This window comes from Cornus florida, unplaced genomic scaffold (genome assembly GCF_030987335.1).
Source record: "Cornus florida cultivar Cherokee Brave unplaced genomic scaffold, ASM3098733v1 CherokeeBrave_3.0.0_Hap2_Chr02, whole genome shotgun sequence".
In the NCBI taxonomy this organism is placed as follows: Eukaryota; Viridiplantae; Streptophyta; class Magnoliopsida; order Cornales; family Cornaceae; genus Cornus; species Cornus florida.
The window spans coordinates 67,568,905-67,584,547 of NW_026775572.1; the positions used below are offsets into that span (position 1 = coordinate 67,568,905).

A 15,643-nucleotide genomic window follows, 5' to 3' on the forward strand; every position below is an offset into this window, starting at 1 on the left:
TACTAGGCTGTATGACTTTGGCCTAGCTTTTGTATTTTCCAATAAATCTAACTTAACTTTTGTCCTTGCTCTAGTTTCATCAATTAAAAAAATATCAGCTGGCATACACGTGGAATCTCATTCTAATTGTGTTCTGTTAGTTCAAGCTAGCATAAGTCCATCTATAACTAAGAGTAAAAGATATGAATGTATAGCTGATCCTTGAGATAAGTCTACATAAATTTTTATCCTCATGGTTTTTGAAAACTTATATATGGAGATACATATCTATATACAAACACACAGTAACACACACGTATCTCTGTCAAAACTGAATTGATATATTTTTATTATCTCCAGACCTATAGATTTGTGCATCTAATATTTTTCCTTTTCTGTTTGTATTTCCTTATGTATGCATATACATATACATATCTATATACAAACCCACAGAAACATGCACGTATCTCTATCAAAACTGAATTGATATTTTATTTTTTATTTTTTATTTTTTATTATCTCCATACCTATAGATTTGTGCATCTAATATTTTTCCTTTTCTGTTTGTGTTCAGTGAGTTCTTGGTTGATCTCATGGGAGCCCCTGGAACACTTATACCAGCTGATGTCCTGAGTGCAATGGATTCATCCTTTATGTCATACAATCCAAAATTAAGCAAACTTCCAACTCTTCAGTCAACTAATGACTCTGAAGTTGTTTTCACAAGATCCAATCAACCACTTGGTGAATGTGAAGGCAGTGGTCAAAACTCTGCAGTTGAGAATAGTTTGCCATTGGGTAGAAAGCCATATGGTGACACGGGGGCTGGTTCTTCTAGAACTAATAAAGTGATTCCTTCTAATCAGTTGAATCATATACCCTCATTGGCAATTGGTAGTTCTCTGTATAAAGGGGGTCGGGGGCTCAATGCAGTAGGTGATGGCTCAAGGATGAATGTTAATGTGGTTCCATATAGTCAGAATACTGCAGATGATTCTAAAAATCTCTTCTCCGATCTTAATCCATTCCTGATAAAAGGATCTGGTACTTCTTCTGTACAGAACAACCCTGAGAAAAAAGTTGACAAGTTACGAAAGCCAAAAAATGACCTTGATTCTGGTCAACCTCCTGTCCCATTAATGTGGAAGAATAATTTTGCTTGCAATGAGGTCCCTAGGAAAAAAGAGTATGATTTTGTGGAGGGCCTCTTTCCAAGAAATAATTGTGAAGCCAATGATTATAATGTGTCATCTTTACCTTCCACCAGTTCCACTGCATCATCAGAAGTCTATCCTGATGTTTCCAAGTTACCTAATATTTCGTATCCCACCCATCGTGATGGTGTTGATAGGGATTCTTCTATTTTTAGCAATTGGGTGTTGGCACCAACTAAGAGTCAGTTCAGCAGGTTGTCTTCAGAGGAGGATTTGAGCATTCACCATAAGGAAAAATATCACAGGGATGAGGCCTTGCAAAATGATGAGTTAGACATGGCAAAAGAACATGGAAAGAATGTTGTCATTGTAAATGATCATAGGAAGCGCGCACAAGATAGATTTATGGGGACCAATTCAAAGTCAAATGGCCAAGAGAATCCAAGCTCGATAGCTGCTTCTGGTGCAACTCAGGTTGATCCAGTAATAGACGATGTTGGTGAATGTGAAATTCCGTGGGAAGATTTGGTACTTGGTGAAAGGATTGGACTAGGTAAACTCATGGCTGGGCAGACTAATATTTTTGCGGTGCTCTTTCTGAAATTGATCTTCTTGAGAGTTGTAGTAGCTCTTCTTCTAGTATGCACTTTGATGAATTATTTCTTTCTAGCTTGTCAAGAATGTTACAGGATATCAATAATTTTTGAGAAATCATACTTTGGAGGGTTTTGAGCTCTTCACTTTTCACCATCTGTGTGTGTGTGTGTGTGTGAAATATAAAATAATGTTATTACTTCACAAGAGATGAAAGGCAGATCTCTATCTGGTTTCTGGTATATCATTATCATCAGCGTTATGATATTATTGTTAATGTTATTGTTGGGTTAGGTTATGCTTTGTCGATCCATCCACTACAACTTCTTTTTGGAATTTTCTGATTATTGTTTACTTTTTTTTTTTTCCTTTTCTAAAGGTTCTTATGGAGAGGTCTACCATGCTGATTGGAATGGCACTGTAAGTTACTAGAGTTACTATTATCATCATATTTCAATTCATCATATGTGGAATCTATTAAGGGAAAAGAACTACTGATAAAAAGATAAGGGGAAACAATGTGCTTAATTATTATTTTCTCCTTTGAATGTGTTAATTATTTAGAATTTTGTCATTGGTGCCTAAGAGTGAAGACTTTAAGCTCCATATTTGATCATCTAAAATAAAATAGTATGTACATTTTATTCATTTGTATGAACTATAAATACTCATCTAGCATAAACCTGAGTCATCCAATATGCTTACAGACTTAAGCAAACAAGTATCCTTCTGCCCCTTCTCAATGTATTCCTTCTTAGGAGTCCATTCCCCACGATAAAACTAACTTATTTTAGAAACCTAAATCTTAGATTCAAAATGATCTTCATACTTTTATAATATAGAGAACCTGATTTCTTTTGGTACCTTTTCTTCTTCTTCCTTTCTCGGGCACCGGAGTCTTCTACTCCGGTGACCTCATCTGAAGCTTTTCTCTTATCATTTTTGTTTTGTTTGTTTTTTTCTTGCTGAGCTTTCGTATGAAATCTTTTCTTTAGATCACAAGGCTGCCTCGTCTATTTTAGGGGGGTACTGTCAAGGCAGCCAATCCCCACAGAGGCCCCTTAATCTATTTGGATGGTGGTTCTACTGAGAAACGAAGGGAGGATCTTTTTTATTTTTTAAGTGAAATGAAGGGAGGATCTTAGATTGTGTTTGGTGGGAAAATTTGACAAAGATGTGGGTGACGGATCAAATCCCAGAATGGACCTCACACGCACACCTCTTGTGGAGTTGGAGTGGCGCCATTGCCTGATTCTCTCTTACTTTTTTCTCTTCCTTCAAGCGCTGAAGCCAAAAGGGTGCTGAGGGAGGGATGTCGAGACTGGGGCGATGCCACACTTCGTGTGGACAACTGGTGTTCAGGGTGGGATGCTCTGGTGTGTTGAAGGAGAAAGGGGATGAAAAGGGTTGTTCTTTACGGTCTTACTCTCCATCTTTGGTGCCATGCTCTGTTCGTCACTGTTGGGGATTTGTGCAGAGGCTTTGTTTTGGTGGAAGCCGATGAGATGAGAAATGCTGAACTTGTTCGAATGACGGTGCATGACGGAAGTGAATTCCCGCCGGTGATCTTTGTCCATGATGAACGTCTCTGTTATATAGTGGCTTTGTGGGAAGAGTCTCTTCCCGAGCTTGTGCCAGTGATTGAGAGTCTGGAAGGAGGGGATGGTTTTCTTTTCTGTTGCTGGAGGATTGGTGGAAAATGATGTTGAATGGACCGAATGGAGTCGAGGAGTTTCATAGATGGAGGGATGGCCGGATGTTGTAGAGGGATCTTAGTCGCGAGCAGTGTTGTTAAAATTGCACCTGGGTGCGCGCCTAGGCACGAGGCGCACACAGGCGCACCTTCAGCGCCTGTAGTTCCCCCAAGCGCAGCGACCTCCAATAGGCGCGCGCCTTGGGGCTTTTTATGAGGCGCGCCTCATGTATTTTTTGGTGCTGTTTCCTGTTACGTGCTTTACTTTTATATATTTTTTGCCTTTATAGTTTATATATTATATACTTACAGGCTTTTAGTTTCCAAAAGCCAAAAAAGGTAGTTTTGTCGTCTTGTGATTTATGAAACAAATGAATATAATATATAAAGGAAATTCAATAGTCAACAAATCAAGCAGAAGAAAGAAAGACGTGAGGGAGTGGGAAAGAGGAGAGAGAAAGAAATCAAGGGTTATCAGTTGCAGCCACAGCCTCCTTCCGACGAAGACACAGCCGACGAAGTGAGGAACCAGGTTAGTTCAGTTTTTTTTTTTCCTCCTCTTCTATTCTCACCTTCTCTTCTTCTCTTCTCTCTCTCCTCATTTACTTCTTCTCTATCTTTGTTTTTTTTTTTTTTTTTCTGTCTTTTTCTTCATCTACTCCTCCTCTCCGAGTCTGTCTCTCTTCATCTATTTCTCTCTGTATTTCTTCTCTGTTTTTTCCTTTACTCGTGAACAGTGTTTTATTATTATTATTTTTCAATCTCTGTTTGGGGGCTTGTTTCATCTTTCTTTATTTCTTTTCTTCATCTACTTCTTCTTCTCTTTCTGGGGCTCTGTTTTTATTTTTTATTTTTTTTATTCATCTACTCCTCCTCTCTGAGTCTGTCTCTCTTCATCTACTTCTTTCTGTATTTCTTCTTTGTTTTTCCCTTTACTCGTGAAATTTTTTACTTGTGCGCCTCACATCACTGAGGCGTGCGCCTCACCTTGCGAAGGCTTGCTTTAGGGCGACCCTCTTACTCCATTTTTGTTTATCATTGTCATGGAGGCTTTTAGCAGTTTGATGAGGAGGGCAGAAGAGTTGGGTTTTATTCGAGGGTTTCTCGGTGGGTAACAGTCCTAATAAGTTGGTTCTCTCTCATTTGCTTTTTGCGGATGACACTACCATTTTTTGTGATGCAAGGGTGGATTAATTGAGGTTCTTGAGATTTATTTTAGCCCGTTTCCAAATCGTGTCGGGGCTGAAGATCAAGATTGGGAAGAGTGAGTTGGTTCCAGTAAGGGGAAGAAGAAATTCAGGACTTAGCTGATATTATTGGGTGTGGTGTAGGTGCTCTCCCAATTTCTTATTTAGGGCTCCCTTTAGGAGACATGTTGAGGACTTAAATTTGGGACCCCATGGTTGAGCGATTTGAGAGGAGACTTGCAGGGTGGAAGATGCAGTACCTTTTGAAAGGGGGGAAGATTACTCTTATGAAGAGCACCCCTTCAAATATTCCAACCTATTTGAAAATTAGATGAGATCGAAATTTATTGTGGGGTGGCATCGATGATGAGTTCAAATACCATTTGGTGAACTGGGAGGTGTGCTCCCCTCTTCAAAAGGGGTGCTTGGGGATTCGAAGATTGGATTTGTTCAACAAGGCATTGTTGGGCAAATGGCTTTAAAGATTCATGAGTTAGAGGCCTCGTTTATAAAGGAGGGTCATTGCTTGCCGGTATGGGGAGGGCGATGGTGGGTGGTTGTCTAGGAAGTGAAATTTCCAGCGGGTATGGGTATTTGGAAGTTTATTCGGAAGGGGTGGTTCAGAGTTCGGAGTGGGAGTCACGCCAGATTTTGGGAGGATCGCTGGTGCGGGGACATTGCTCTGGATTTCGTAGGTTACCTTGGCTCTTCAGGATCTCTTCAAGCAGAGTTGCTGACTGTTATCAACTTGATTGCAGGAGGTTGACTTGGGATGTGCAGTTTTGTAGAGAGTTTCATGATTGGGAACTTACGGAGGTTGCTGAGTTCTTAGCTTTGCTTTACAGTCAGGTGGTGGAGGGGGCGGGATAGATGAGATGGTGTGGGTGGGCATACCAAGAGGGGTGTTTGTGGTTAGGGCATTTTATCAGTCTTCGAGAGATCCCAGCTCCTTCCTTCCCATGGAAGGCAATTTGGAGGTTGAATGCCCCCCTTGAAGGTGGCTTTCTTTCCGTGGTGGGCTGCTCACGGTAGCACTCTTACACTCAACAATCTTTGGAGGAGACAGTAGATTGTGGTTAACTGGTGTTGTACGTGCAAGAAGATGGAGGAAACAATGAATCAGCTTCTTCTTCACTGCCAAGTGGCCAGGGATGTTTGGGCTATTTGCATTTGGCATGTCTTGGGTGTTCCCAGGGTCCATGGTGGATATGATTGAGGCTTGGAGAGGGTGTCCAGTGGAGAGCCGAGCCAGGGATGTTTGGAGGGCCATTCCCCTTTGTCTATGATGGGGTTTGTGGCGTGAGAGAAATAGGAGATCCTTTGATCGAGAGGAGACTCCTATTTGGCGTCTCAAATACAGTATATTGTTTACTTTATTTTTTTGGGTTCATGGACGTAATTGTAAATCTTTGGGGCATCTTTTGGATTTTGTGGATAGCTTAAAGCTATAGTTGTCGCCTGGGGCGTCTTGTATTCTTTTGGGAGCGCTCCCCTCTTGAGAACCTTTCATGAAATCTTATTTAAAAAAAAAAGGGTCTTCCTACTTCTTTTACTTGATTTAAATTTGTTGAATTACTTTGGCCAAATTCAATGCCTCGAGCACACAATCAAATCATAAGTAAAACGGTAAAGGCAATTCTGAGACTTGATCTACACAATTTCGTTGTTGATAGAGACAGATGACTACTGCTATGTTGTGCTGAAAAATCCACGGTCAAGTGCATAGAATTACATAACTCACGAACTACGTGTATGCAGATGTGAATAAGAGGCAGATGTGAATAAGAGGTATATCACTAACATCTCACTAAAAGATGCAAAGTTGAAAATCAAAACTCTCTTGTATGCAGAAGTGAGTGTATATTAATTCATGTACAATTGATTATGTAGTCATGTCTTGTAATGCATTAAAAACAAGCATTTATAGCTGAAATAATGCATATAATGTGCTCAAAAGACTTATTTGTTAAATAGGAAGTTGGGCTTCAACCCAGCAATCGGATTTGAGAAGAATACAGTTCAAATAGAAATCCTGTTCCAGTTCGAACTCAGTTGCATCGGTAGAAGTCCTAAGCTTGAGCCAGTGGTAGAGTTTCCGGACCAAGTTGCATCAGTAGAAAACTTAAGTTGCAGTGGTGGGAAACTGGAATAAGTTGCACCAATGGAAAAGAAATTTTTGCCTGCTGAACTTTTGAAAATCAATTAAAAGTTATATAGGTGCAGTTTTTACTGGAGTAACTTGTACCATTGCAATTCCCAAGTTGTACCAGTGTAACTCTACTTCATTATTGAAAAATAAAACAAATAATGTCCAGTAGTTTCCCAAAAACACTTCAGTGCATCCTAAAGTGTGCACAATACCTTATAAAACAATTTTGTGCTTGCTTCTCAAAAAAAAAACAATTTTGTGCTTGCCTAAGCATATGTTTCCTAAATGTGAGTAGATTTGCTGTTCAAAAGCACTTTACCTCAGCAAGGCACCTTCATTGGTCTTTAGACTCACTCACAGACAAAGGATTCAAAAAATAAAAACGAAAAAGGCTTTTGAAATGAAATTTGCTAACTCTTAGGCACTAAGTTCTAATAGGCAAGTATTTTTTGTCGAGCCATTTTTCTTTTTTTCCTTTCAAGTAAAGAAAGTTATTGTTTCAAAGTATGTGTTTGCTGCAAACCATCCACCTAGTTTACGGTTGAATTGTTCATTATACTTTTATGATTGTGGTTCTCTTTCCATTAGAGAAACAAAAATGGCAGGGTTCATTCTGTTTTGGCATTTGCCTCTAATATTCCTTCTCCTTTAGACGGGATCTTGATATTCTGGTTTCCTTTTTCTACATGTCAAGCTTGAATATAAGGGTTGAACTTCATTTCATCTTGTCTTCTTTCATCTTCTGCTTATGAGCATTCAATTAGACATGGTTTCTTAGAAGACATCTTTTCATAGGTTCATATTCTTCTTCTTCTTTTATTTATTTATTAATATTTTTTTTTATATATTCATCTTCTTTGCAACTTGTTTATATTAAAAGCTAAGTCGTGACAAGTTTAGCAATTGTAAAGCAACAAATATTATGCTTGGCATCCGGTGGGCCGTTTCTAGTATGTAGAAGAGTAACAGGGCTTTTACTTATTGAAAAGTATAAATTGAAATGTCATCTCTAGTGTGTGGTAGACGAACAAAGCCATTACGTAGTGAAAACCTGGTGGGAAGGTATATAGCTTTGATTAAATTATGTAGCTTATGGGTACTTCTGCTTTTTATCTTATCGTCATCTTTTTTTAAAATCAGCAATCTAGAATATTGTTAAACTTGTGCTAAAGAAAATCAGGTGTTTGAATATACTAATTTTCTTCAATTACTACACAAGCACGCACACGCACACTTATCAATTATTCTGCTTATCCGTTTTGTTGATTTCTTCTTCTTGTAATGGCTAGTTGTCAATCCTTCTATCAATAACAATGTCAACCCCGCTTTCTCTCTCTATATAGATATATATAGATTTCTGTATTCATTCTGAAGAGGCTTCACTAGAAGGGCATTAGTGATTTCCTTTCATTTTAACCTTATGTTTGCATAACCCTGAAATAAAATATTGTAGTTTCTAATTCTCTTGATTGTAAATTGTTATTGGACAGGAGGTTGCTGTGAAGAAATTTTTAGACCAAGATTTCTCTGGTGCTGCTTTGGCTGAGTTTAAGAGAGAAGTAAGAAACTAATCACTGATATAAGCATAGCTATGTTATTTATTTTCCAAGAAATCCAGAAAACAAAATTACATTTGTATTTTGATTATTGGGAACGAAAACTCAGCTCTAGGTGTTGCTTTTATATGTGCTGAGCAACGCAAACTTGTTATACCATTTTACTCTATCTAGGGCTTTTTAACTTAGAGCAAAAAGCAAGGATACGGATTCAAAAAACACAGATACGACAGGACATGGATACTGTGACATGGCAAGTGGTTAAATTTTAAGATACGAACACGGTGGGGACATGGTGACTAATATATATATATATGTATATATCCTTTTATATATACGATCCTGTATTTTAACATGTTCAAAGAAGTTATCATATTTGCACTTTACCCATCTTTCTTTTTAAATTTTCTTAAAATTTTCCAACAATTGGATATGCATGTCGGACACATGTCCATGGTGTGTTTGTCCCATGTCCGCATGGTGTCCAAAAGTAAAAAAATAGCGCCCATCAGGAAGAAAAAATATTCCAGACATGTCCATTGGCGTGTCTGACATGCGTTGGACATGGATTCTTTGACCTTTTAGGCATGTCTTTGCTTTCTTACTGAGTATTGGAAATGAAAAGAAACTATGGTTGGATCGTGGTGTATTAGTGGGTCATGTGGTGCTAATGGTACTGGTGGCTATCTTGCATATGGTGCAAGATGTTATGGTACTCATGGTGTGCCAATTTCTACCCTCTGTTTTACTTGAAAGCAATTGATCTGCAGAAATATAATTTTGGTGCTGAAAACTCATTTTCCATAAATATATTTTTTTGGGTGTCGGGATGACATGGGCTAAGAGTTGTGGAGCTGACTTCGGAACTTCACAAGGTTTAATTAATATTTCTGTTTCTCTGCAGCCAGAGATTACTGAAAATCTGGGTTATCTTTCCTTTTCCTGTGTTTGGCAACCAATTAGAACATAATGGAATATATTATTCATGTTGTTATCTTTTATCACTGCAAATAATTCATCAAGCATGATTGACTCTTTGTCTCAGGTGCGGATAATGCGTAGACTTCGCCATCCAAATGTTGTTCTCTTCATGGGTGCTGTCACTCGCCCTCCGAACCTCTCTATTATCACCGAGTTTCTCCCAAGGTTTAGTTTTTTTCTATTCTTTCTTATATTATCATTGTGAGTTGAATTGCCTTAAGAAAAAAAGCATTGGCATGTGGCTTGTTTAATTTGAATAACTGCAATTTAAATATGTACTCTACAACCTGATAACATCATCTTAATTGATTGCAATTATCTGGACATCTTTGTTTTTTCTAATAATATCAACTTGAGGCTCTGTTAGGGTTCGGATAAAAAACGATGAAAAATTCTCTCTTTTGTGTTGTGGTCGATTGATTTGTTGGTTTTCCTGTTGTTAAGTGATCAGAAATCATTAAATCTGGATGGGAGATATCTAGGCAGTTGCGGACTTCCCGTCATGCTATTTTAATTCATGTGCAGTAATAATTACTGGCATTCTTCCTTTAACAGAAGGATCTATTTGGATGCATGGTAGAATCTGAATGGTCTGTTTTAGTGTGTGTAGATTCGAAGGTCCAACACGCTATATTAAGTTTCTACCTTCAAATACCCACTTACTGAATTGTTTCACAATACAACAACAATTACAAAATCAACCAAAGCCTTTTTTCCCCAACTACTTGGGTGACTCGGGTTGGCTACATGGATCTATTTTTACATTCTGCTTTAACATATTTAACTGAATTTGCCTTTTTCAGCAGAAATCATATTTTAATTAAAAGAAAAGGGCAAACCCAGTGCTTGAGGCTCCCACCATTGCGCTGTAAAATCTGCCCATTATCATTAAGCACCATTTGGTATGTTATGACTTGGATATCCAGATGGCTCATGAGAAGCTCTACAAATTATGTGTGTAGGAAACTGGAATGCTGTTGGATGTTTTGGATAATGTAATGGCCTATTAGAAGTCCAAGAAGACTATAGATTATGAAAATTTAACATGCACATTCTTGTGTTCAATGAGTTCTTGAAGGGATCTTAGAATTGTGAAACTGTTAAAGGTTGGTGTTGTAAACTTTATGAATGAAAATTTTAAAAATAGTCCTTCCCCGTCTCTGGTTTAGTATTAAGATGAGAACCCTTTAGTAAAAGACATATACTATGTTAGCAATTGACAAGATGTCAACTTAACTAGACAAAGCTTTATATTAACTATTCATAGTCAGGTTTCATGAATCCTATTTTGCTATTATCCTCTAAAGCTATTTCAATTAAACCACATGCTAGTCTATGTTTCCTTATTATTTAAATACATGTTAAATTTGGTTTGCCTCTTCCTTTTTTTTTTTTTTCACATTACCCTGAACGTGGACCACATCACTATTTCTTAGGATTTTAGTTTTTGGTTTTTGCTCCACATGACAAAATCATCTTCGTTGATTTTTTTCTGCCCCAATTTATCTCCAAGTTCAACATCTCATGTCAAAATTCCTAATTTTATTCTTCTTATCCTGCATATCAATATCCACATTGGGAATTTGGGAGTCTTTGACCATCCTTGTTTTTTTATTTTTTTTTTTATTTTTCCGGGCTAGATGGAAAAAATATTATTAAAAAGAACAATAGAGTACATGGCTAAGAAATGGGGGCATACCCCTACCAGATACAATGAAATTGACAAAGTCCATTACTAAACCAGAAAAGGACTCAAAAGCCAATAATTGCTTTGTGACTTCTTCCGCAGTGCTGGACTTCCCATCATGAAATTGACAGTTTCGGTCACTCCAGATGTTGTGCCATATAGAAGTTGAGAACACCCTCTTACTAACGTTAATTGCTAGAGTAGATCCATTAATACCCATGAACCAATCTGTCAGTTGAGAAACAGATACAAACTGCACATTCCAATTGAAAAGACAAGAAATCCATTTCCAAACTTTTGTAGCAAAACTACCAGTGAAAAATAGGATTTCTCTATGATCAGATTCAGCATAGCACAAATGACACACTGATGCTATGCATATGCTTCTCTTTCTCAGATTAAAAGGAAAGGAAGTCTGTCATGAAAAACAGACAACAAGTGTATGTGACCCTTGGCCTTGATCCATTCCAACATAGATTCAACCAAGCAACTTTAAGTGTCATTCCTGTCCAAAGAGTCGTAGCCTTCTTGAAAGTAAAGCCAGCTTTGTCCCATAGGAGTTAGTCATTACCATCATAGATAGGAACAGCCAGAATCAAGTTATTTAATTGTCTTTAAAATAGGTGAGTTGACAGGAGAGACAGTCCACCTGCCATTTCAAATAAGAGAACTCAGACTGGCATCCCTTCTTAAATTTAGATCCCTGCATATTCTATATGAGAATTTCTGGATCAGTGTATGGTTCTGGCACCAAGGATCATCAAAGAGGCTAATACTGCTGCCATTTCCAACTCTAAAACTGATGTATTGTCTTAAACTGTCTGACTGCCACCATCCTCTTCCAAATGCATGAGCTTGATGCTGTTGGAATAAACATGATGTTTCTTTATTTCCATGATGTTTCTTTATTTCTCTCTTCCTGTCACTCTCTTCTCTTGTGCTCTTACTTTCCCTCTCTAGGTTTCTCTCACTAGTTTGATGGTCAAAATTGGTTGGGGGAGCCCCCTATTTATAAAAGGGCTTGCATAGAGTCCTTCTACCATATTTTTCTCAAGCTGGTAATTTTCGATCGATTGAAGTCCAATTAGTTTGATTGATCCAAGTTCACTTAGGTCACATGTCACCGCTCATTTTCAATTGATACATCTAAGGTTCGATTGATCCAAATACTAATTTTCTGTAAAATACTAAAATGACCATTTTTTCCTTGGATCTTTGTTTATTTGTTGTTCAGTATTTAAGAGTAAATAAGGTTTCAACTTTCCACTAGCCCTATACTCAAAAAAAAATGAAGTTGTTCTGGGATATTACAAGAACACTCCTCTGTAATATCATCTCCAATCTTTCCCTATGAATAATTTAACCTATGTAACAAAACCGTTTGCTTTTGTTATCTCTTCAATGTCGATTTTCATTACTTCTCCATTTATATTTCTAGTTTTGTTGAAGTTATTTTCCATATACCTGGTTTTAATCCCATTTATCTTAAAAAGAGTTTTGTCAAACCTCTAATTTAACATTTTTTCCTGCTTTAGTTTTATCAATTGAATTAGCAAATGATATTCCATAGAGCTTCATCTTGAATGTGTTTTAAATTATCTGTATCAATATTTGGAAAAAAGATTGAGACTTAATGCTCATATCTAATAAAAAAGCTATAGTAATTGAAAATTCATTTTTTTGTCCTTCACTTCTTATTAGTTGTCTAACTCAGTCACACGTCTTTCATATTATATTTCTATTGATGACTCTTTTATACGATATCTCTAGGAACCTCATTATATGTTTTATCTAATTCTATCAAAAGCACATGAAGATTTTTCTTCTTCTTTTTGCATCTCTATAAGTAAATAACTTATTTTGTTGACCTACTTGGTATAAATCCAAATTGCTTTTGATATTGTTGTTTCAAGTTCATAATATATTGCATATTCATGGATATGTATAGCTTTATCATTCAAGTAGTGTGAAATGAGTCACTTGTAACAAGTGCTCTTTGATTTCCAGAGGAAGCTTATATCGGATTATTCATCGTCCTCAATGTCAAATTGATGAAAAGCGTAGAATTAAAATGGCTCTTGATGTGGTATGATATAATCAATCCCATGTTGTTCGCTTTTCTAAATGTTTACATCTTTCTTTATCTGTTTCCAATTTTCAAGCCCTGATTTGCAGGCAAAGGGTATGAATTGCTTGCATGCCAGTATACCAACAATTGTTCACCGTGATTTGAAGTCGCCAAATTTGTTGGTTGATAAGAATTGGAATGTTAAGGTACAATTCCGTTCATTCTTTTGGTATTTTGATGCTTGGCTTGTCATAGAAAATTCCAATTCAAGCTCAAGCTAGAGTTTGGCTTGTTAAGACTGGTGAACTATCCCAAATGAGCTATTTGATGAGTGGAGTGTTGAACTGGGAGTGTACATGAGGTAGCCTGTTTGTTGTTTTAGAAAAATCCAATTCAAGATCAAGCTAGAGTTTGGCTTGTTAAGACTGGTGAACTATCCCAAATGAGCTGTTTGATGAGTGGAGTGTTGAAATGGGAGTGTACATGAGGTAGCCTGTTTGTTCTCGTTTAAGAATGCGAAAAATGCTCAAAATTGGATACAGAGAGAAGAGAATAAAAATGAAATAAAGAGCATGATTATAACATGCTATCCAAATTACTGGTTATTCTGTTCATATTTCTTTATGAAATGTCATTTTTTAATCATACAGGTAGGTGATTTTGGGTTGTCACGCTTGAAGCACAACACATTTTTGTCATCGAAATCAACAGCTGGAACGGTGAGAATCTCAAGTCTGCATTTTTGGATTCATTTGTGGTTTAAAATGCTTCTGCATTTTGTTTCCATGCCCTTTATGTGTCTCTGTCTGATAAAGTTCTCTTTAATTCCTTAGCCCGAGTGGATGGCACCAGAAGTTCTTCGCAATGAACCTTCAAATGAGAAGTGAGTTTCTGGTTTGCATTCCATCTTTACTCGTTCTATGTTTATACTTCAGTGGTACATGTGGTGGTTGCTTTGTTATTGCTTACATGGTTGATACTCCTTCACTTCAGTCTTTCTCCGTGAAGGATCTTTTCTATGAAGCACGGACACGGACACAGGGACATGGGTATGATACAACACTGACATGGTGATGTGGTAAATTTTAAAAAATAGACACGGATACGGGAAGGATACAACAATAAAATAGGAATAATTTTTTTTTATTATATTAAAAAAATCAACTGTTGCTCAATTTTTTATATATATGTTAATAAACTTAACCCATTTAAATTAGGCCCACTATATAGCCCTCCACAGCCCAAATTTCATTTTTTTTGGAATGTTAAACAAGTTGAAAGTCCAAGAGGACAAGCAGGCCCGTAAGGGCAACAAGCCCAATAGGCAACAAAAACGCAATGAAGCCCTAATTATCAGATGGGTGCTGTTGAGATCTGAACCACAAGCTTTAGCCAAAGATAGTATCTTTCAGTCTATCACCTTGGTCCTCTTCAGGCCGATTCTCCCTCATCCCTTCCATCTCTTTTATCTGATTCCCTCCCATCTTTTTTCAGATCTTATCTCTATCTATTGGATATATACATTTACTCACATCAAATATTGAATCCATCGTCGATCTCCACTGGTCTGCTTCTTCTGCATCTTCCGGCGTGTCCTCCGACGTGTCTTACTGGTGTCCGGGCGTGTCCGATGTAGCAAAAAAATATAAAAAAAAAGGGACACAGTTTGAGGGGTGTCGGACACGTGTCCAAGGCTTGGACACACGTGTCCGTGTCAGACGTTTCCGACACCGGCACAACGTCCATGTTAGCTGTGTTGGTGCTTCATAGCTCCTTTTGGTTTGCCTGTATGTGGAAGAAAATTAGGGTTGGGATCTTGAACGTTACAACAAAGCTTTCCAATTCCAAACAAATAAAAGGTGTCATTACCCTGTCGTCCTGGCAATGAGGGGTGCTTGGAGGGAAAAGACTGGAGACACAGTTAACCTTCGGCATTATTATGCACAAAATTGCTGCTGCCTTAAGAAACAAACTTGTGTCCTCAGGCTGCTTGTCTCAGCCTTTACCATTTCACCATGCAATGACTCCTCTAAACAGATGAAGTTCAGCATGATTCCTTAACTTTTGCTCAAAAAGCAAATTGTAATATAATTTTTTATTATATTAAAAAAATCAACTTTTTCTCAATTTCTTATATATGTATTCGAAGGGGAACTTTTACGTGGGGCACGTGATCAATGTATCCCCCGATGTATCATGATTTTCTGGGCCTTTCACGAGAGCCTTGGAATTTCCTGTTGTCACTCCGGGTTAATTTGAAAGAAGAAAGAACTCTATCAGCTGGTTCATAGCCTCTTTTCTTCGAACCACTGCTGCTACCAAAAAAGCTCTTGAACAGCTTTCGAGTCCCACAACAATGGACCCATTCTTAGTTGATCTTGTCCCATTTAAATTAGGCTCACCATATAGCCCTCCATAGCCCAAATTTTTTTTTTTTTTTGGAATGTTAAACAAGTTGAAAGTCTAAGAGGACTAGCAGGCTCATAAGGGCAACAAGCCCAATAGGCAACAAAAAGGCAATGAAGCCCTAATTATCAGATGGGTGCTGTTGAGATCTGAACCACACGTCTTTAGCTGAAGATAATGTCTTTCACT

The 15,643-nt window shown here is 37.6% G+C and overlaps 1 protein-coding gene across 1 annotated transcript in view; it reads left to right on the forward strand.

The window, feature by feature from the left end:
* LOC132295226 (serine/threonine-protein kinase EDR1) overlaps positions 1-15,643 on the forward strand; it is a 42,778-nt gene that overhangs the window by 19,043 nt on the left and 8,092 nt on the right. The window contains exons 4-11 of the mRNA XM_059793398.1: positions 554-1,686; positions 2,107-2,147; positions 8,247-8,315; positions 9,358-9,458; positions 12,988-13,066; positions 13,156-13,254; positions 13,699-13,767; positions 13,882-13,931. Of these exons, the coding sequence (XP_059649381.1) occupies positions 554-1,686; positions 2,107-2,147; positions 8,247-8,315; positions 9,358-9,458; positions 12,988-13,066; positions 13,156-13,254; positions 13,699-13,767; positions 13,882-13,931 (1,641 nt within the window). The remainder of the gene's footprint in view (positions 1-553; positions 1,687-2,106; positions 2,148-8,246; positions 8,316-9,357; positions 9,459-12,987; positions 13,067-13,155; positions 13,255-13,698; positions 13,768-13,881; positions 13,932-15,643) is intronic.